The 20,875-nt window shown below is 39.5% G+C and overlaps 3 protein-coding genes across 4 annotated transcripts in view; 2 read left to right on the top strand and 1 right to left on the bottom strand.

Moving 5' to 3' along the window:
• The window catches only part of xkrx (XK related X-linked), a 35,096-nt gene extending 31,354 nt beyond the window's left edge, over positions 1 to 3,742 (top strand). For both annotated transcript variants that reach the window (XM_041797092.1, XM_041797093.1), the window contains exons 5-6: positions 443 to 702; positions 2,088 to 3,742. In XM_041797092.1, the coding sequence (XP_041653026.1) occupies positions 443 to 702; positions 2,088 to 2,953 (1,126 nt within the window). In that variant the 3' untranslated portion in view covers positions 2,954 to 3,742. The remainder of the gene's footprint in view (positions 1 to 442; positions 703 to 2,087) is intronic.
• Positions 3,743 to 3,833: 91 nt separating this feature from the next.
• Positions 3,834 to 16,426, top strand: nox1 (NADPH oxidase 1). The gene is made up of 13 exons (XM_041797090.1): positions 3,834 to 4,174; positions 4,714 to 4,809; positions 4,892 to 5,002; positions 6,562 to 6,646; positions 7,207 to 7,352; positions 9,135 to 9,328; positions 9,409 to 9,535; positions 9,622 to 9,714; positions 9,803 to 10,044; positions 12,283 to 12,445; positions 12,660 to 12,806; positions 12,915 to 13,039; positions 15,433 to 16,426. The coding sequence occupies exons 1-13, from the start codon at positions 4,130 to 4,132 to the stop codon at positions 15,557 to 15,559; spliced, it is 1,701 nt and encodes a 566-aa protein (XP_041653024.1). The 5' UTR covers positions 3,834 to 4,129; the 3' UTR covers positions 15,560 to 16,426.
• An 18-nt stretch (positions 16,427 to 16,444) lies between these two features.
• The window catches only part of cstf2 (cleavage stimulation factor, 3' pre-RNA, subunit 2), a 29,323-nt gene continuing 24,892 nt past the window's right edge, over positions 16,445 to 20,875 (bottom strand). Inside the window, exons 11-13 of the mRNA XM_041797089.1 lie at positions 20,163 to 20,240; positions 18,994 to 19,143; positions 16,445 to 16,730 (exon numbers count right to left, since the gene is read on the bottom strand). Of these exons, the coding sequence (XP_041653023.1) occupies positions 19,018 to 19,143; positions 20,163 to 20,240 (204 nt within the window). The 3' untranslated portion in view covers positions 16,445 to 16,730; positions 18,994 to 19,017. The remainder of the gene's footprint in view (positions 16,731 to 18,993; positions 19,144 to 20,162; positions 20,241 to 20,875) is intronic.

Here is a 20,875-nt window from a genome sequence, read left to right as displayed (position 1 = left end):
GAGTATGCATAGAGGCCTCAGGGATCTTTCTCTCCTGTCTTGTGTCTGCCCTCTGGTGGTTTTTCTTGTTTGTGCTTCTGTTTGCTAAGCTGTGATTTACAAAGAAAGCTCTGTTTGTGATGGAGCCCGTATAGATAAAACATTTTTAAGCTCATTTTTTTATTTTGCGTGTCTGTGGCTAAATCTGTAGTATGTTTGATTTGGATTTTTCTGCACCAAAAACAGGCTGTGGATGCTTTGCTTCTCTCTGCTTTTTCTTTTTTACTTTATAGCTCTTACCAAATACACTGCCTCTAAAATTCATGTTATATCTTGAAAAGGTTGATATTGGAGCATGAAGTGTAATTTCATCATTGCTGTGCTTTAATTCTGATATTATGCTGCCCTCTGTTGGTGTAGAAATATAACTCTACTCTCATCACCCCTTCGATCTCCTCCTCAGGTGTATCGAGGCTCTGGTGGTCTATTTCAGGGCCGGTAAAAGAGAGGAGCCGTATGTCACCATATCCAGGAAGATTCACCTGAAGAAGGGACAGGGGTTGCCCATGGAGCTGGAAATTGGCCAGTCAGAGCGTACCTTAGCCATGCACAGGAACGCCTTCAAGCGCACGGCGGTCATCCAGGCTTTTCTGGGCTCCACGCCTCAACTGACGCTGCAGCTGTACGCCACCATCCAGGAGAAATACTTCCTCCCTGCAAGATGTAAGAAAGATAGAGGAGATGAGGTCATGAAAGCACGTGGAGATCAACTTTACATCTTTATTGCACACTTATTTTCAAACTTGGAGAGGTTGAATTGCCTCAAAAATAATTTTGAAACTGACTGTGACTCCTCATTTCTGACCATGATTAATGCTTTATAATTAAAACCAAAAGTCAGCAGCAGTTTTAGTGAATGTGAAGGCAGATGATCCATCTTATCTGTACCAATCAATCAATCAAACTTTATTTATAAAGCACTTTTCATACAAGACAATGTAGCACACAATGCTTTACAAACAGACGGATAAAATAAAGGAAATAAAAGGAAATATACAACACTAACCCACTCCACCCAACCCTCTAAACCAGGGATGCCAGACTCAGTCACAGCAGGGGCCGAAATCTGATTTTGGGTCTAACCTGAGGGCCTAACTGGGTCAAAATTCCCCATAAACTGTCAACCTCATCTTCACTGGTAATGAACTATAGGGGAAAAAACATTAATATTGATGATAAATGATTTTGAGATTAAAAAAAAAAGTCAAAAGTTAAAATTGTGATCTTTAACAGTTAAATTGCTAAAAAAAAAAATTCAAAATTAGGAGTTTAAAATATGAGATAAAATTCAAAACCATGGGTTTAAAAGGTCAAGAGATGAGATTAAAAAAATAATACAATTTTGAATCTCGAAGGTCAAAATTTGGGATTAAAAGTTATATTTAGGGGTTGAAAATGTAAAGATATGAGGAAAAAATTCAAAACAAGAATTTAGAAGGTGAAAAATGAGATAAAATTCAAAATTATGATTTGAAAAGGTCAAAATATGATTTAAAAAAAGTCAAAACCATAACTGCAAATTAGAAAATACAAAAGGAAAACACAATTTTTTTTCCCACATTCCTGACTTTTTATCAAATTGTTTTAACTCTTTACTATTTCTAATTCTTATGTCTGAACAAGGATATTTTCAGTCATCAAGGTTAAGTTTACAATGTTATACTGGAGGAAATCTGCAGACCTCATACTGGTGGGTCAGTTATAATAAAAATATGATCTGATCAGGGGGGCCAGGTATAACTGTGTCACGGGCCGGATTTGGCCCCTGGGCCTTGAGTTTGACACCCCTACCTCCCACATCCGGCGATCTTTACACAATCTTGGCAAAATACATCATCATTAAAAGACACTATAAGAACAGGAGTTTATGTACTGAGGAATCGCCATCCTAAAGGTTCATTCCAAGGTTTTACACAAGTTCGCATTAGTTTCTTTATTACATTAAAACTTTTGTTGATGATAAAAGGAGTTGTCTGTGCTTGAAGCCTTCAGTGAAGGGACTGTCATTTATACAGATTTCTAATATCTGATTTTGTTTGTTTTGACAGTGGCCCTCATGATCATCACCCTGATCTCTATCGTATACGGGGCTCTTGTGTGCAGCGTTCTCGCCATCCAGATCCGTTACGACGACTACAAGGTTCGCCTGCGCCCTGCAGCCTACCTGTGCATGATCGTTTGGAGGGGGCTAGAGATCGCCACACGTATCACAGCCCTGGTACTCTTCACCACGGCGCTCACACACTGGGTGATCCTCGTCAGCCTGGCAAACCTGCTCTTCTTCTTCTTCCTCCCCTGGGCCGAGTTCTGGGCGAGAAAAGGCTCGCTGACAGAGGATGTGGAGAAAAACTTCTCTAAGCTTGGCACCGTGGTGGTCCTGTGCTTGTTTACACTACTCTACGCCTGCATCAACATCTTCTGCTGGTCGGCAGTGCAGCTTGACCTCACACACAAGGAGCTCATCGAGAGAAAGCAGCGCTGGGACCGATTGGCTCTCTACTACTCTGGACGCTTTGTGGAGAACTTCATCCTTATCACGCTCTGGTACTTCTACAAATCAGACTTCTTCGAGTACGTGTGCGCACCGCTGCTGGGGGTGCAGCTGCTGATTGGCTACAGCCTGGCTGTGCTCTTCATGCTGCTCTTCTATCAGTTCTGCCATCCCTGCAGACGCCTCTTTAAGTACAACGTCCATGACTGCCTGCACTGCGTCTGCTGCCATAAAGGGAGGGAGGGAGGGAGCCGGAGACAGAGGAAGCAGCAGCCTACATACTCTACTGCCGGTACCTTGGTTCTTGGGCCAGAGGAGCCACTGGAGCTGCTGGATCCTCAAAACACAGAACCTCCAGACATCACAAGTCAGCTGGGAGAGCGTGAGACGGCTATTATTGAAGACATAATGGATGCAGCCTGAAGAGTGGAATGTAATTGACAAATGCTTTACTGTGGAAATGCAACCAGACTTGTGTTGCAAGGTGCAGCGACACCTAAAGTGACTCAAAAACAGATGATTATGTGTTTCTGAGTTGACAAGGTGATTAAAATTGTAATTATAGCTCACTTTTACTCCAAAGTGCACCAACACTGAGATGCATTGTGTTCTCACTGATGTCTTCATGACGCATGATAACCCACTGTTCTTGCACCACGTGGCCCCTCAAGAATGTAGCATGCACAGATATGCAGGGATGCACAAAGACCGACTTCAGAGAACAGCAGTGGGTCATGCACAGGAGGGCTGAGCCAGGTGTGCAGAGAAATGTGCCAAGTGAGTCCTGGGAGCCCTAAAAGACTGAGCAGGACTCCTACCAGTATTCCTTCTCTCAGGGTTATCCCTCCTCCTCCCTAACCTCTTTGCACACGCTTGCATCAGCACTAAAACAACTCTTTAAAACAGAGCAGGAGGGTGAGAAAAGGTCAGAAGAAGAATTTATCTTCCTCATACCCCGACTGCTGTGATGAATGCCTCGTGTTGTTCGCTGTCCAGCCTGGCTGCCTTGATTTAAAAAAAAAAAAAAAGGTCCTGGATGAGACTATCAGGTGTTTGTCTTACATAAATTAACCTTAAAGGTGATGAAGCATTTACAAAACTGCCATGAATTAACTTGTCAAAGTGCTTTCACATTTTTTATGATTTGTTTTATTTGTTCGGTGCCTTGACTACTGCTGTTTACTTGAAAATTAAATAAAAGAATTTAATGTCCTCCCTGAGTTGCATGCCCTTTTTTATAAACAATAAATCAGGACTCGTCACTCCTTCTTGTCACACACAATAAAACTTTATTCTCCCACTCATTGCCTCAGTCCAGCAGAGCAAAATTTCCTGCATGGTGCAACTTCCTCATTCCACACTTGTTTTTCCAGCCTTGAGTTTCCAGAAGGTGATAATGTGGCCATTCAACTTTAAGAGGAAACCTCTCCTATAAACTCTATCATCATCACAGTGTCATAAGGCGTCAGCTTTTGCTTCCTTGAGTCACCTGCACACCTGCAGAGGAGGGAGGAGCCAGATAGGAGGCTTGAAGATAAAAAAGGTGTCGCGGGGTGAAGATGCAGGGAAACTGCTGCGGGTCGAGATAAAGTGATCATCATGGCTAACTGGATTATCAACAATGGGCTTACAGCCTTCATACTGGTGAGTGGCTGATGTTTTCACATAGGGAATTTTAACTTTCGTATTCCAGATTGGCTTTTGTAACGGTTCGGGTCAGATTTTACGCACAGATTTGTTGCGTAAAATGTTGAACCGCGTAAACTTCTTTACCTTAAACGCAGAAAGATAAAATGTACATGTTTAATTCTGTTGCGCATTTCTGCAGTTAGGCAGTTAATAGAGCTTCAGATTGAGCATCCAAACATCGCGAGAAGAGAGAAATTACCCAAAAGAAGGGTTAAAAACGTTATTAAAATTAGGAAATAAACTCCAAAACGTTTTAAGGTAAAATAGTTAACAGATGGTCAGATATATGGCGGATAGAAACCATAACCTCATGAGTTATGGTACAAAAATAACTAAAATATGTGATAAATATGAATGTTTAATTTGGTTAAATGCATGTTTTAAAGGTCTCCGGCCTCCATTATTTTTGTTCCAAATTACGCAGCATAGAAATTTACGCTTCTTTTGATGGAAATAGAGCTATATTGAGAAAATGGTCTTTTCTGTGTTTGCAGATTGTCTGGATGGGCATCAACACCTTCCTTTTCGTCTGGTTTTACCTCTTCTACGACCAGGGGGATCAGTTCTTCTACACGCGTCATCTTTTAGGGGTAAGAAACACGCGTAAAGTCAGATGAAAACCATCTCAGTTCATCCGGGCAGAATTAAATGTGTGTATTTATTGTTCTCCAGTCTGCCTTGGCCTGGGCCCGAGCTCCTGCTGCTGTCCTCAACTTTAACTGCATGCTGATCCTGCTGCCAGTGTGCAGAAACCTGCTGTCTCTGATCCGCGGCTCTTTCATGGTAAGATTGAGATGCTCACGTTTTCGAATAGGGCGAGGTGCACTTATACACGCTTATTATGCTATTAAAGTGGAATATTTTCACGCGTGTTAAATAAACTTGTTTGACTGCTGATAATTTCATAGCAAACCTAAATGTTCCCATACAGCCTCTGAAATGTCTAAATTGTCTTTACTTCAAATTTAAGTTTGAAACTTTTTTTTTTTTTTGGCTGTTGCCACCATATTTTAAAGCTCCAGTCTGAAGTTTTTTCCTGGTTATGAAACAGACTTAAGTTAATATGGCTGCCCCTTTTTGACGTAGGAAATCAAACAAGAACAACAACATAAGTATTGTCTATTTTTATTAAGGGGCTGCAGAACCACCATCTGAAATGGCTGGGCCCCTGAACAGCCTTGTAAACAGGCCCTCATGTGTATTGCATCAGTTGTGTTGGTTCTTGCTTCTTAGCTTGTGGCACGCCCACATTTACGACTCTTCCAAAAAGATGGCTTGTACCATTTTAAGAAAATGGGTGTGACATTTAACAATTTTATTGCAAAACTGACATACAGTTTTACTTGGCAGAGAAGACTCTGCTCTAAACATGCTCCCTGGGTTAGTGAAGCAGCATGCTTTCACTTTCCAGGGAGTGCATAGCTGGAAATAGATACATTTAAAACATTGCATATTGAGTACAATAAGATTAGTTCAAAAGTAATAAATCCATAGAAGCATGAAGCTGACAATGAGGAGGCAACAAGCTTTATGCTATAAAGGAGGAGGCTGGGGTGGAGGAGGATAAGCTTTGTCAGTGGTAGTGTGGTGCATCAGCATTAATGCAAGCAGGGATTAATGAGAAGTATGTCATATTTGAATACACCACTGTGTTGAGAGAAAGAGCTCTGACTGGCTGTGGGAGGTTGGAGGCGATAATTAGGATCAGCTGATCAAGGTTGGGTGTATGACTGCTGTGTCCTGAGTGAACTAATGCTAGCCTTCATGAACTATGTATTTATGATAAGAATGGTTAAATATAGTTATTGACTTAGAATTTAAAAAAAAAACAATTCCACGAACAAACAAACAAACAAACAAATCATACAAATACTTAACATTTTCACAGCTAAAGAAAAACCCAATGCAACTCTCTAAAATATATAATATACCAAAATTTTTGTGAAAATTCTTGAAAATTTCCAAGATATAATCCAAAAAAAGTCAATGAAAATTCCTGAAAATTTCCCAGTAAATTCTCCCAGGATTTGCCCAGGATTTGCTTAAACTTCATTGGACAGTCCAGACAATTTTCTTAAAATTTCTAACAGTAGAAATTTTTGCTATGTAGTAGAAAAGCCAGAATGTGATGTCCTCATATGTGCACAGATGGTCTTAGTAGGTAAATAAATTAGGGCTATAAATGTTAATTTTATTCTTCAGACTTTACAGTTCATGTTTTCGCCCAAGCTTCCTCCTCTCTTAATATTCTTGTCTGGTCGGTTTCAGTCACAGCCATGAAAGATCTTCTTTGCCCTTGTCTCACCTCCTTTCCTCCTTTTTCTCATCTGTTATCTCTTCAGTGTTGCGGCAGAACAATGAGGAAACAACTGGACAAAAATCTGAGTTTCCACAAACTGGTAGCGTACATGATCGGCCTGATGACAGGTGAGCTCACCTGCTGCATTTCTGTCTTTCATTCTCAGCGGTTGTTCCGTGGCTGTTGTGGTTCACCTCAGTCATGCTATCATATCAATGAACTCTGACACTCTTCCTTTACAGAAGGAAGACATTTTTCAGTAAGCCGTGCAGTGAAGGGAATAAGATTGGCTGTTTTCCAACACCATGTCAGTTTAGTTGAAGTTTTCTGTTATTCCAGGGTGATAAGTGCAGATTTTGGTGGATTTTCTCCAGAGTCAGAATAGAGGAAAGAGGGGAAAAACATCAAACTAAAAGCCTGTTAACATTAGGCGAGGTTAAAAACACAGATAGGCAGAGGTCAAAGGTTAAAAAGAGTTATGCTTGGAGGATGGAAAGAGGAGAGGGAGGTTAACAAAGCCTAAATTAAATATTTACTAATGGTGGGTTTAAAGGATTTTTCCTCATAAATCTTTCAAAGATAAGGCAGATCTTGAACTCATAGCTGTGTATGTTAAACTACCCTTCTATAAAGTCGGGTTGCATATTTCTGCAGCAGTTTTAAGTGTCTCTTCTCCGTGTGCTGACAGCCGTTCACATGATCGCCCATCTGTTGAACGTGGAGTGGTACAACAACAGCAGACGAGGAGTTTACGACAAACTCAGCACGGCTCTGTCCACCCTGGACGACACGGAAAACACCACCTACCTGAACCCCATCCGCTTCATAGGCGTGGTGAGTCATCTCGACTACATGTGATTGAAGGAAGGTTTAGAGCTTCTCTGTGAAATGTATGCAAGTTAAAGGATCATATGCACCGATGCAAGCTGAGTAAATGTGTTTAGACATCCTGGGTTAACCATAAAAAATCACAGCTTCACTAAATATGATCAGAGGATGACAGATTTAACATGCAGAAGATCCACTGCAATTATTTGGAGGAACATAAGCAGACCAAATGTTAGACACTGGGCTAGACAAAGGCTTGTAGCATTTCCTCATGAAGAAGTGGCATGTATAAGAGATGGAAAAAAGGATTTAGTGCAAACATATTGGCTTAGCTGAATTTATCTAGATCTGTCAGATGATGAAGAGGAGGAATGAGTCTCTCAGATGGAAACGCTACAACGTGTTTACTCTAAAACATGTTTTTTTTAGATAGTGTAAGTTAAGTGGCACTCCTGTTTGTTGCTCTTTTGTTACCAAAATATGTATTAAATTATTAAATATACTGAATTTGATACATATTTAATTTATTTTATAAAGCAATCATGGTCAATATATATTTTGGCTTTTTTGACAAAAAATATACAAAAACCCTTGTTAGTGTCAAAGTAAAAACAGATTTCTACAAAGTAATGTCAATTAAATAAAAATATATATTTTAAAATAAGTGACTGCATAAATATTCACCATCTTTTAAGTGACTGACCGTGCAGAGTGCTGAGTGCAGTGAATGTGTCTCAAGTGACTGTATTATAAAGACACATGTGTCTGTAAGGTCCAGTCGCTGGTTAATCAGTATTCCTGGCTACCATTGCACCATGAAGACAAAAGAACATTACAAAAAACTCCCAAAAGAACTCCCAAAAAATATGGCACATGTTTAAATCTGACTAGAACAGGTCATCCTCACAAACTGAGTGAGCATGTAAGTAGGAGACTAATGAGAGAGGCCGCTAACACCTATGACTACTCTGAAGGAGCTGAGATGGGAGCGACTCTGCAGACAACTGTAGTCCAGGTTCATCATCAGTCAAAGCTTTATGGGAGAGCGGCAAAGAGAAAGCCACTGTTGAAGAAAATTTAGATTAAATCTGGACTAGAGTTCACCAAAAGGCATGTGGAAGACTCCATGGTCAAGTGGTAGAAAGTCCTTTGGCCATCAGATGAGGCGCCAAACACTGACATGACCTCAAACACACCATCCCCACTGTGAAGCATGGCAGTGGCAGCATCATGCTGTGGGGCCCTGGAAGGCTTGTAAAGGTAGTGGGTAAAATGAACACAGCAAAATATAGGAAAATCTAATTCAGTCAGTAAAACAACGACCTGAAGCATACAGCGAAAGCTACACAGAAATGTTTTAAAGACAACAAGGGGAATGTTCTGGAGTGGCTGTGTTGTGTTCTTTTGATCTTGCCCTGTTTTTCCAGTTATCTCAGCATGACATGTTTGTTTTGCATGATAACGCAACAATTATCTGTCAATCTACAAAACAACACAATAGGCTGTCTACAGTGATAGGTGCTGCTTTACTAAAGAGGCAGGTTGAGTCCATTTCGATGTAGATTTTATGTTTTTATAACACAGAGGAAATGGGGTTTGAAGGTCTAGATGTTGAGAAAACAATCATAAAGGAAAACTGTAAAAATATAAAAAACTTGGCTGTAAAAACATAAAAAATCTTGGCTTGTCCGCATAGGGCTTCTGTAATCATCTCCATCACTGATCCTACCTTTTGATTTTATAAACTGGACTGCTTTGAACTTCATATCTGTACTACTCTCTGCTCAGGAAGCCCAGCAGAATCCCACCTACCTTGTCTTCACCACCATTGCCGGCCTCACAGGTGTCATCATCACCTTGGCCCTCATCCTCATCATCACATCCTCCATGGAGGTCATCAGGCGCAGCTACTTCGAGGTCTTCTGGTACACCCACCATCTCTTCATCATCTTCTTCGCCGGTCTGGTCTTCCACGGAGCCGGGTAAGATTAATCCCTACTCCATGAGGAAGTTTGCATTGTTGTTACAGCCAACTGGGTCAACATGTACTTGTAACATACAGACGCATTGTGAGAAGTCAACAGACCACAGACCCACCGCACAACTTCACCATCTGTAAGGACCGCAGTGACGAGTGGGGACGGATTCCTGAGTGTCCCATCCCACAGTTCGCTGGAGGATTCCCACAGGTTCACATTTTATCAGTTTATTTAAACTACATCTTTTGCACCTACTACAAATAAAAGTGTGATTTATTATCTGTACTATCTTCCAGACCTGGATGTGGGTGATTGGTCCCATGATTCTGTACCTTTGTGAGCGTTTGCTCCGTTTCATTCGCTACATGCAGACAGTCAGATACAGAAAGGTACGTCTGCCTCATGATTCACATTTTCCATATGACTGGCTCTGCAGGTTTTGTTCAATCCCCGTTAATCCATTGGCTTTTCCCTCAGATTGTGATGCGACCGTCTAAGGTGCTGGAGCTGCAGCTGGTGAAGAACGGTTTTAAGATGGAAGTGGGCCAATATGTCTTCCTCAACTGCCCAGCCATCTCCCAGCTGGAGTGGCACCCGTTCACCATGACCTCCGCCCCAGAAGAGGACTTCTTCAGCGTCCACATCCGTTCAGCTGGGGACTGGACTGACAAACTCATCAGCATCGTGCAGGAGCTGCCAGAGGGAGCACAGGGACCAAAGTAAGTACCTCTTCTAAGATACTCAGAGTTAAAGGAACATTACGAAGAATTTTCACACTGAAATGTCTAAATAATTATAAATGATCATTCCTATGTTAGATATATTTATTGCTTGATTTCTTACATCATCACAGATTATTTTCAAAGCCAGAGAAACTCTAAATTTTTAGGGCTGGGTAATGGGATGTGTCTTGTCAGTCATCAAAGACTGCTACAGAAGGAAGCGCTAACTGCTACTGGAAGCTGCTGTTCTGTTGCTGTACCACATTCTTACTTGTGATGACCACGATTATTTTCTGCCATCAGCTGCTAGTTTAATTGCCCAAACTCACCTCTGTAACTCAGAATGCTGTCATACCCAGCCTCCATTACACCGTGGCCCCACTAGACAGATGTGCTGTTCATCACTGTCCACCTCTGCAGCTCACTTCTCATTTTGAAAAGTTGCAAAAATGGGTTAACAGCGCCAACGTGTGTTGAAAGTTGCAAAAATGGGTTAAAAGTGGCAGAGACAGGCCAAAAAGTGCTGAAAAGCATTTATAAAGTGGCAAAATGGCTTAAATGGGGGAAAAAATGGACAGAAAAGTTGGGGACATAGAATTAAAAAGTGCCAAAAATGGTTAACAAGGGAAATTTTTCACAAAAATAGGAAAAAATATGGTGAAATATGATTTCAAAGTGATTAAAAAATTGGTTTACATTTTCAAAAATGTGTTGAAAGTGGCAAAAATTGGTTAAAGTAGAAATGTGGGTTATAGTGGTAGAAAATAGGAGCAGGTAATTACAGAATTGGGTTTAAAGTTGCCCAAATGGGTAGAAAAAGGATTTAAAAATCGGCAAAATGGTTCAGATTCTGCAAAAATGGAAGGAAAATATGGGGAAATAAGATGGAGAGTGGCAAAAAATGGCTGAAAGAGGCAAAAATGGATTCAAAGGCACAGAAAAAAATGTGAAATAGGATTTCAGAGTGATAAAAATGGGTTTATAGTGCAAAACATGTTTTTATTGGCAAATTGGGTATAAATGGGTTAACAGGGGCAAAAATGGGATAAAGAATTCAAGAGTGGCATTGAGGGACAAAAAAGGTGTTGGAACGGGTTTAAAAAGTGGCAAAATGGCTTAAATGGGGCAGAAATGGACAGAAAAGGTTGGGAAATAGGATTATAAAGTGACCAAAATGGTTAAGAGGGGCAAAAATGGATTTAAAGACAGTGATATACTTGGGTTTATAGTGTCCAAAATGGGTTAAAAGTAGGAATGTGGGTTTACAATGGCAAAAAAAAGGCAGAAAGTGAGAAAAACGGGTTCAAGGTGGCATAAACAGGTGGAAAAAGTGTTGCAAAGTGTTTAGAAAGTGGTAAAATGGTTTAGAACCTGGAAAATGGAAAGAAAACACACAAAAAGTGGGAAAAAATGGCTAAAGGGGCAAAAATGGATTGAAAGACACAAACATGGGCAGAAAGAAGGTGAAATATGATTTCAAAGTAATAAAAATAGTTTTATAGTGCCAAACGTGTTTTAGTTGGCTAAAAAATAGAGAGAAAGTGGAAATAAATAAATCCAGAGTGGCATAAATGGGTAAAAAAGGTGTTGAAAAGGGTTTAAAAAGTGGCAAAATGGCTTAAATAGGGCAAAATGGACAGAAAAGGTGAGGAAATAGGATTAATAAGTGGCAAAAATGGGTTATATTGGTAAAAATGTGTTTAAAATGTTGAACTGGGTTAAAAACAAGAAAATAGGATAACAAAGGTGCAGAAAGTGGCAAAATGGGAAAAAATGTGTTTGAAAGGGTTTAAAAATTGTTCAAATGGGGTAAAAAACGGACAGAGAAAGTGGGGAAATAATATGAGAATGTGGACAAAAATGGTTTGTAGAGGCAAACATGTATTTAAGTATGAAAAAATGGACAGAATAAGTGGTGAAAAACAAGTTTATAGTGCAGAGTTTTGCAAAGAAGAATGGAGTAAAATTGCAGTGTCCAGATGTTCAAGCCTGCTGAGACCTATCCACACAGACTCAGAGCTGTGACTGCAGCCAAATGTGACTCCACTAAATATTGACTTGAAGAGGCTGAATTTTTATGTAGTCACTTATTTTACATTACAGATTTTGATGGGCATTACTCAGCAGAATCAGATTTCATGTTAAAGAGATTTTTGTGATTTTTCTAGTCAAAAATGATCGCATCAGTTGTTCTTGAGGATTTTTTCATGTATTGTTTGTCTGGTTTTCCCTCAGAATGGGCGTGGATGGACCCTTCGGCACAGCCAGTGAGGACGTGTTCGACTATGAGGTCAGCATGCTGGTGGGAGCTGGCATCGGAGTCACTCCTTTCGCCTCCATCCTCAAATCCATCTGGTACAAGTTCAAAAACTCCAACCCTAAACTCCGCACCAGGAAGGTAACAATCCTCACACCCACGCAGTTTCACAACCAGCCTGTTTCTGACAATCAAACCTGTAAATCCATGCCACCACACTGACAAAGAACCTAGTATTGTCACTTAAATAAAGGACAATGTGTGATTTCACAATACAGCTATGTTAGCGAGTCATCTGCAGCTCTTTTGTAAGAGGATCATTGTTCAGCTGCCTGCATCTGCTTCCTGCTTTCAGATCTATTTCTATTGGCTCTGCCGGGAAACACACGCCTTCGAGTGGTTCGCCGACCTCCTTCAGGTGCTGGAGAGAGAGATGGAGGAGAGAGGAATGGTGGATTTCCTTACCTACAAGCTCTTTCTGACCGGCTGGGATCAGAGCCATGTATGAGAGCTGATCAGCTGTCTCTAAGCATGAGTCAAAGTCCTGATATACCAGGTTAGCTCGTTTCATCTAAAACTCAGCAGCATTCTCCCTCATTTTTCCTCACAGGCTCATCACGCGTGGGTTCACTTTGACGAGGACACAGATGTGGTCACTGGGCTCAAACAGAAAACGCACTATGGAAGGCCTGCCTGGGACAAGGAGTTCGAACAAGTCCGCAAAGAAAACCCCACGTAAGGAAAAAAACACCATCATTCCTCTGAAGCTTTTCAGTTCATCTGTGTGATCCAGACTTAAACGTAAAGCTGATTGCCCTGAAATTTAGTTGAACTATTCATGCTCCCCAGAAGATTCACCTCTAACATCTTCAAGAGGTTCAAACTTTATTTTTGAATATCTCAACATTTACTGTGGCATTTGGTCTGACCAGCCTGTCCCAAACTACAGTACACTTCAGCAAACTCTTCCCAAGAAGCATTAATGCCTCTGAAAGACAGAAGGAGGCACCAGTTAATCCAACACCAGATAAACCATGACACCAGTTTAATGCATCAGACAAAATAAGAGATAATAAGGTGGCATGAGTTAAGACATGGCTGTGTTTTGTTACTTCTGAGACTAAAATGTTATCAAGATTATTAGTCATTTTAAACATTATTTTAAAAAATGTACATTTTGATGATTTTTATTTATTGTAAATGATATTCAGTGCTAGATTTTAAATTTAGATCCAGCCTGACAACCAAACAGGGTCAAAATTTTACTATGAACTGACAACCTCATTAATGGGGTGAAAGACTTAGCACTGAGGATAAATGATTTTAAGATGAAAAAGTCAAAATGCTGAAGTGTAAAGGCTCAAAAACAGAAATAAAAAGTCAAAAATATCAGTCGAAAGGTCAAAACACAAAATTAAAAGTCAAAATCGTGTCTTTTAAAAGGTAAAATGTGAGAGAAAATTTTAAATCATGAGTTTAAAAGGTCAAATTATGAGTTTAAATGTTAAATTGTAAGAGTAAAAGGCAAAATTTTGTTTTAAAAATCGAATTTAGGAGTGGAAAAGGTCAAAATATGAGATAAAATGTTATATTGTGAGACTAAAGGGAAAAAATTGCGGAATAAAGTCACATTTAGGAGTTGAAAAGGTCAAAATGTGAGAAACAATTCAAAGTAATGATTTAAAATGGTCAAAAATGACTCAAAATCTAAAACTAAGAAACTTAAACAGTGATCATCAACTGGCAGCCCAGGGGCCACATCAGGGCCCCCCACATCCTCCCATCCGACCCCCAGAGCATCACCAAATCCAGAACATGCAGAGGAAAAGATATGTTTCTTTGTTTTTGTTGTTTTTTTTTTAATAAGCTCCCAGCAGCTTTTAAAACAACTCCAAAAAAAAATTGAGATTGAAAGTTTCATCAAGGTGACTTTATGTTTCATCCTTTTTTTTGTTGTTGTTGTTTTTTTTTTTTTTTTTTCAGAAAACCACCTGTCAGCTGTTAATAGCAAATATGATGCTTGTTAAACTCAAATTTATCAATCCATTCCTGATAAAACTCATTTTCTATGTCAACTTTTGGCTTCGGGAATATTCAGCTAAAATATCTCAGTCGCCCCCTTGTGGCTGACTGTGATAAATAGGACTGATCTCACTGTTAGAGCCTAACGATTACATACATTTGAAAGAAAATTAAAATATTTAAACAAAAATGCTAATGAGAACATTTTAGAAATGTTTTTAGTTTTGAAGATATCAGCCCCAAAGAGCCTGTATAGAAAAAAAATCTGGCCCTCGTTCAAATGTAGTTGATGACCCCTGATGACCCCCATTTCTACATAGCTACTAGCATGGTTAAACCTATTTCCTAGTAAGAGGAAATTATTCCACCTTGCTATGAGCATGCTAGGAAAACTTAGAGTAGTGTCAGCATCTCACTTTAACAGGAGATTTTTTTTATACATACTATATTCAAACTGAAATTTGTCTTCCAGCTTCAGAGCTTAAGTGCAGCCCCGCATAGCTGCACATAGCTGGATGACATTTCTAGTTTCTTACCTGTGACAAGAGGTGGGATGTGATTACATTTACTCAAATCACTGCAATCCAGTAGCTTTTTTGTACTTGTACTTTCTTGAGTTTGAAACCAGTAATTTTACTTTTTTCTGCGTATATTTTGGTGGAAGTTGTGCAAGATTACATTTTTAAAAGCTTCAATTACTAAGTAGAAAATCCAAAAATGAAAACAAGGAGGTTCATGAAAACTAGCTGGTAGTTTGGCTTTGACTACATGACAGTCAGTAGCACATAGCAAGAGAATGATTCCACACCACAACTAAAACAGCTGTGTTTTTCACTGTTATTAAGGTGTGATTTTACCAGACAGCCTGGTTAGAGATGTATATTCTCATGTTGTTCTTGCCAATCAGGAAAGATCATATTTTACCGTACAACTCCTCAGCACTTTAACTATAAATTACTTTTTTCTCTTATTGAGTAGGTTTATTGGCCAGTACTTTTACTTCTACTTGAGTAAATTCTAACCAAAGTAACTGAACTTTTACTTGAGTACAGTAGTCCTGTACTTTCTCCACCTGAAAACTAATTTCTATTGGTTTATGTTTTCAGATCTGTGGTGGGGACTTTCTTATGCGGCCCTGAGGCTCTGGCTAAAGTCTTGGAGAAAAAATGTGTCAAATACTCAGACGTGGATCCTCGGAAGACCAAATTTTACTTCAACAAGGAAAACTTCTGAGCCATGGGAGTTCATCGGGAAAGCAGTGCTTTTTATTGCATCTTGAAGGACTGCTCTTGTCGGGGACTTTGCTTCCTCAAACAAAGACTCGCTCAGGCTGGGTGTGTTTCTGCACACTCGACCTTTATGCACTCTATTAAAATAGAAGCATAGCATGTTGTTTTCCAGCACTACTCAGGTATTTCAGATTTCTTCAACCATGATGAAAACATGAATTAGAATGAGCTGATAATTCACAATGACGCAAGGTTAACACGCACAGCCTTGTCTGTATAGATCACTGTATTGTTGCTTTAATCCATATGTCTGGTGTGGCCTTTGTTACTGACACTTGAACAAACACGCATGGAAATATTTCTGTTACAGAAAGATTAGGACCTCAAAGGGCTTGTCTCTTACATGCATTTTTAAATATGCAAAAAAAGAAAACAGATTAAAAAGACATGTTGAAATTTTAAATCAGAGCAGTAGTTAAAGATCTAACTCATAAAAATCAAACTCAACTGCTGCAGCAGCTCTGCAGGAACTGATAAAGGATCAAATGCACTGTAAATAACCAGCTTTTGTTCTTAACTGTGTGATTACGCTACATGTTGAAATAATTGCATTGTGAAACCGCAAAACTTTAACTTTTCTCCACTTAAGCGTCACCTGTTGCAGAAGAATGCTTCCTGGAAACCAGCAGTGATTTATCGTTTGCTGTCACATTACCTGCATTTCCTTATCGCTAGAATTAATGAGGTAAAGCAGGAGCTCACGTAGCCTGAGGTTTTCAAACTCAAGACATGTTTGCAAACTTATCAGACTTCATGATTCACTGTGTTTATGCCCTTTCTTGTAAATAATTCTAAACTCATTTTGAATAAATGAATCAATGCAAAAAAGTCTTTCTGGTTTGTTTTATTGACAAAACAATATCAAGACAGTTTCTGGCCAAAATGATGAAAAAGAAGAAAGAAAACAGTCGACTTTAGAGGGAAAGAATGAAAACTTGTGACAGTCCTGTGGTGAACTTCCATCATCCATTCAGACGCTTTGCTAAATGTTGAAGCCACAAATGCATCGCTCTCAGACAGTAAACATCAGATTAAAAAAAAACTATACATAAGTCGAACTAAAGAGACGTCTTCAGACCAGTTCAAGGTGGAGGTGATGGGTGGAGCCTTCTTTCCTGTGTGTAAAAGAAGGAACAAAAGGAGATTACAGGGCTGCTCCATTATTCAAATCAAATCAAATCAATTTATATGTTGGTTCCATAAACGAGGGCCTGCAACAGAAAAGGACCGGTCTCCTCTGAGTTTTCTCAGAGTCAGGAGATGACCAGAAGAGACTGGTCAGAGGAACGGAGTGAACGTGTTTGGACATAGGGGGTTAAAAGGTCAGATGAATAGGAAGGAGCTGAGCCATGGAGTAATTTAAAAAACAAGCAATAAAATTTTAAAATAGATTGTAAAATGGACAGGGAGATAGCGGAGGGAGGAGACTACGGGGTGATGTGGCAGCGGCATTTTGGACATACTGTAGACGTTTTTAAAAGGGATTGGCTCACTCCTAAGTACAGTGAGTTGCAATAATCTAATCTCGATGAAATAAAAGCGTGAATCAATTTCTCAGTGTCATTTGAACTTAAAAACGGTTTTACTTTGGTCAGGGATCTTAACTGAAAGAAACAGCCTCTCACCACCAAGTTTATTTGTTTTTTAAAGGTAAATGAAGAATCAAAAATCACGCCCAGGTTTTTGGCAGAGGGTTTGACACAAGCTGACAGAGGGCCAAGGTGATTTTGAATTTGGGAATTATTTCTGTTTTTTGTTGATTAAGTTTTAAGAAATTTTGTGCCATCCAATCACTGATTTCCTGAAAACAGTTGAGTAGTGGTTGTAGGGACTGAGGTTTCAGGGGGAGATATATTTGAGTGTTGTCAGCAAAGCAGTGGTAAGAGACGTTGTGTTTCTTTATAATGCTACCGAGTGGTAACATGTAAATGGAAAATAAAAAAGGAGCTAAAAACTGAGCCTTGAGGGATGCCACGGGTAAGAGGGGCCGTGGAGGGGGAGTTATTTTTCCAAGTCACATTATAACTGCTGTTTTCCAGGTAAGATTTGAAAAAGTTAAGAGCCATCCCCTGAATCCCACCCCAGTCTTCTAGTCTATTAATGAGCAGCTCATGATCAACCATGTTGAAAGCGGCGCCTAAGTCTAAAAGGATTAAAATGCCACAGTCTCCACTGTCTGCTGTTAAAAACAAATCATTAAGAACTTGTAAAAGAGCTGTCTCAGTGCTATGATATTCCTTAAAACCAGATTGGAATGTTTCAAAAAAATTATTGTCTTTTAAAAACTGTGATGATTATTGATAGACAGCTTTTTCTAGATTTTTTGATAAGAATGGAAGTTTGGAGATTCATTATTCATATATTATTATCAAAATACAGGGTATATACAGATAATCAGACATCAGATTTAATACTTTTAAAGACATTTTCAAGTCCCTCTTCACTCGTTTAAAGACCTCGCACTTTCAATTTCTAACCTGTTAAATTAACTAGTTACATAGCTTTGTGCCGGCAGTAAGACAAAAAGTGACAACAAAGAACAGAAAAATGTCGCTAGTATTTCTAGGAGAATTTTGAGATAAGATTAAAAAAAATGATACCGTAAGGTAGCTGAGAACGGAAGGTCTGATTTTTTTTTTTTAAGTTAAGCAGTCTTCCTATTTATACGATTTACACTAGTTAAACCAACAAGCAGAAAAGCATATGTTATGGTTTTACAACAAACTAGGACAATCAAGAATGACCCCTGGAACAGACCAAAAATACCTCATTCTTGCCTAATTTATTCAAAATGTCAGATTTCCTGTTGGAGATAGAGATTTGCTCCAGGAGACCAAACCAAAAAGGCTCAGAACGCATAAAAATAAAAATAATGATGACGAATCCGACCAATTTCAATAAGGCTCTTGCACCCTCCGTGCTCGGGCCCTAAAAATACAAGGTATAATAGTCCATTTAAGGTTTTTTAAAATACTCTTTAATTCAGTTTCTAAAGCATAAATGTCAGTGATAACTTTACTGTTGCAGCTGATCAGCCATAGCTCACTTTAATTAAGTTGTATTTATTAAATATTTTATTTCTATAAGTCTGGGTGGACGATTAATACTCAAACATGTGTGATTAAATCTAAATATAAAACACAAAGTCAGAAGAACTAGCCAACAATCTCTCCAGATAATTATAAAATTTAAAAAACAACAACATTCTTGCAAAAGTCTGACATTTAAGACTTTTTAATAGCCTTAATTTAGCTCAATTGATCTATAAACTTTTAACACTTCTTGAGACCCACAGACACCCAGAAAATAAAATCAGGAGCGTTAGAAACTCCTGACTTTTTAATTCTAATGAAAGTGAGGGTAAAATTCTTGGTGTACCTGAAGTTTTCCTCCGTCAGACCATCAAGGTCCCCCGCCTGCAGTTTTCTGAATCTGCTCTTTGAGGATGAGGATGCTCTGGCGCTGCTCAGGGGGCAGCATGGCAATCTGTTCTGGGGTCAGCTGTAGGACCTGCATGATCAGGGCCGCCTAGAAAGGAAACAAGTAAAAACACATTTAATTAAAGGAACAATTTGTAGAATTTTCTCACTAAAACAGCCACAAAAATGCCTCTTCTTGTGGTACATATATGCAAGTACAATTCAAATTCAAGAAGTGAAACCTCTAGAAAGTCTCTATTAATCTCATACAAAGTGAAATATTTTAATTTTGATGTCTACAGCTTACAGCTCTCGTAGTCCATTTCCTGGCCCTGTCCGTGTGGTGGCTCTAGCCTCAGTCCACTCTCTATGAAGCTCCCCTAAGTTCTTGAATCTGCTTTGTTTGACAACCCTTTGAAGGCTGAGCTCATCCTTGTTGCTTGTGCTCATTTTCTTACCACACTTCTCCCTTCCAGTCAACTTTTCATGAATTTGTTTTAAAACAGCCTCTAAGAACAGCCTGATCTTTCAGCAGTAACCTTCTGTGGCTTACCCTAATTGTCTTCTGGATATTTGTCCACCAGCTATGGAGACAAAGGCCATGCTCCATGTAAGTGATCCCAAAATGCTTTGCAAGAATCTCAGTTTTAACATCTTTTTTCTCTCTGTGTGTCATCTTTTGTTATCGTTTTGATCGAGAACCTCCTGGTTTAAATATTGCAAGTTCAAATAGCTTTTACAGAAGGACGTCAATATGATCGTCTCTGGTATTCCTAGTAACAGAGAACTCAAAGTGTGTTATCTGATCATCTTATTAAGTCTTTGTTGTGGTAAAACATTTTTAGAGTCAAACAATCTTTGCTGTTGTCTCACAAGCTCTCTGCCTCAGGTGCAGCAAATAAACGTGTGTGAATGACTGCGATCAGTGACTGAGCGTAGATAGTTGTGCTCAGAGGCACCGAAACAGGCCGCTGACTGACAGCAGCTTCGACTAACTGGTTGAAGCCTGTTCTACATCTTTTGTGGTGAGGTTTTGTTCCCACAGCAGATATTAATAAAACACATACCATCAAGAAGACTACTGGAATAAAGCCCATCTATCGTATAACCGGTTTGTAAGACTCTCACCTTCTCCTGGTCCTGTGTGGAGACCTGACTTTGTCCTGGACTGAAGCCTCCTCCTGATGAAGGAACCCCCGAAATACCCTGTAAGAACAACACTCTGTTAGACTGACCTGAAACAGATGTATGCTGCTGACCTTGTGATATCAAGGTCAGATGCTTGGTGCAGTCTTTAAAATCAAAGGAAAAGAAAAGGCTCATCTGCTAAGACCAAAAAGATCGGATGGTCCAACCTCGGCTTGAGGTAGAGTAGAATAAAAGCTGGAAAATCTCCCGTTGTCTATTTATCTTCATACCTTTTACTGCTATCAGAGCTCTAGCAGTTAAGGGTTGTTTGGATCAGTTAAAAGAGCATTGTGACAGTAAGGTAGTAGTCATAAAGGACTACAGTGGCTACGAGTGGCGAGAGGCTGCATTACAGTTCATCCTGGTCAAACATCTAGATCAGGGATGGGCAACAAGACGGTCAGCTCATCTGATGAATAGATGTGCTTGTGTGATTCTTGCAATTTCAGGCTGCACACATGAAGGTACTTTAGATTAAGCAGCAACTATTCTTTTTAACACACAGGCCTGGGTGAAATGGCCTAAATATCAGATCACACTTTGTATATTTATTTGCCCTTTATTTGCCACACTGGACTTCAAGCAACGTGGATTCTGTGCCTCTACACTCTTCTAGGTCCCAGAGTCTGGAGGAGGAGTGGAGAGGCACAGAA

The sequence above is a fragment of the Cheilinus undulatus genome, linkage group 10 (assembly GCF_018320785.1).
Source record: "Cheilinus undulatus linkage group 10, ASM1832078v1, whole genome shotgun sequence".
Taxonomy (NCBI): domain Eukaryota; kingdom Metazoa; phylum Chordata; class Actinopteri; order Labriformes; family Labridae; genus Cheilinus; species Cheilinus undulatus.
Note: the sequence above shows the minus strand (reverse complement) of the source record. Positions and strands in the feature narration are given on the sequence as shown.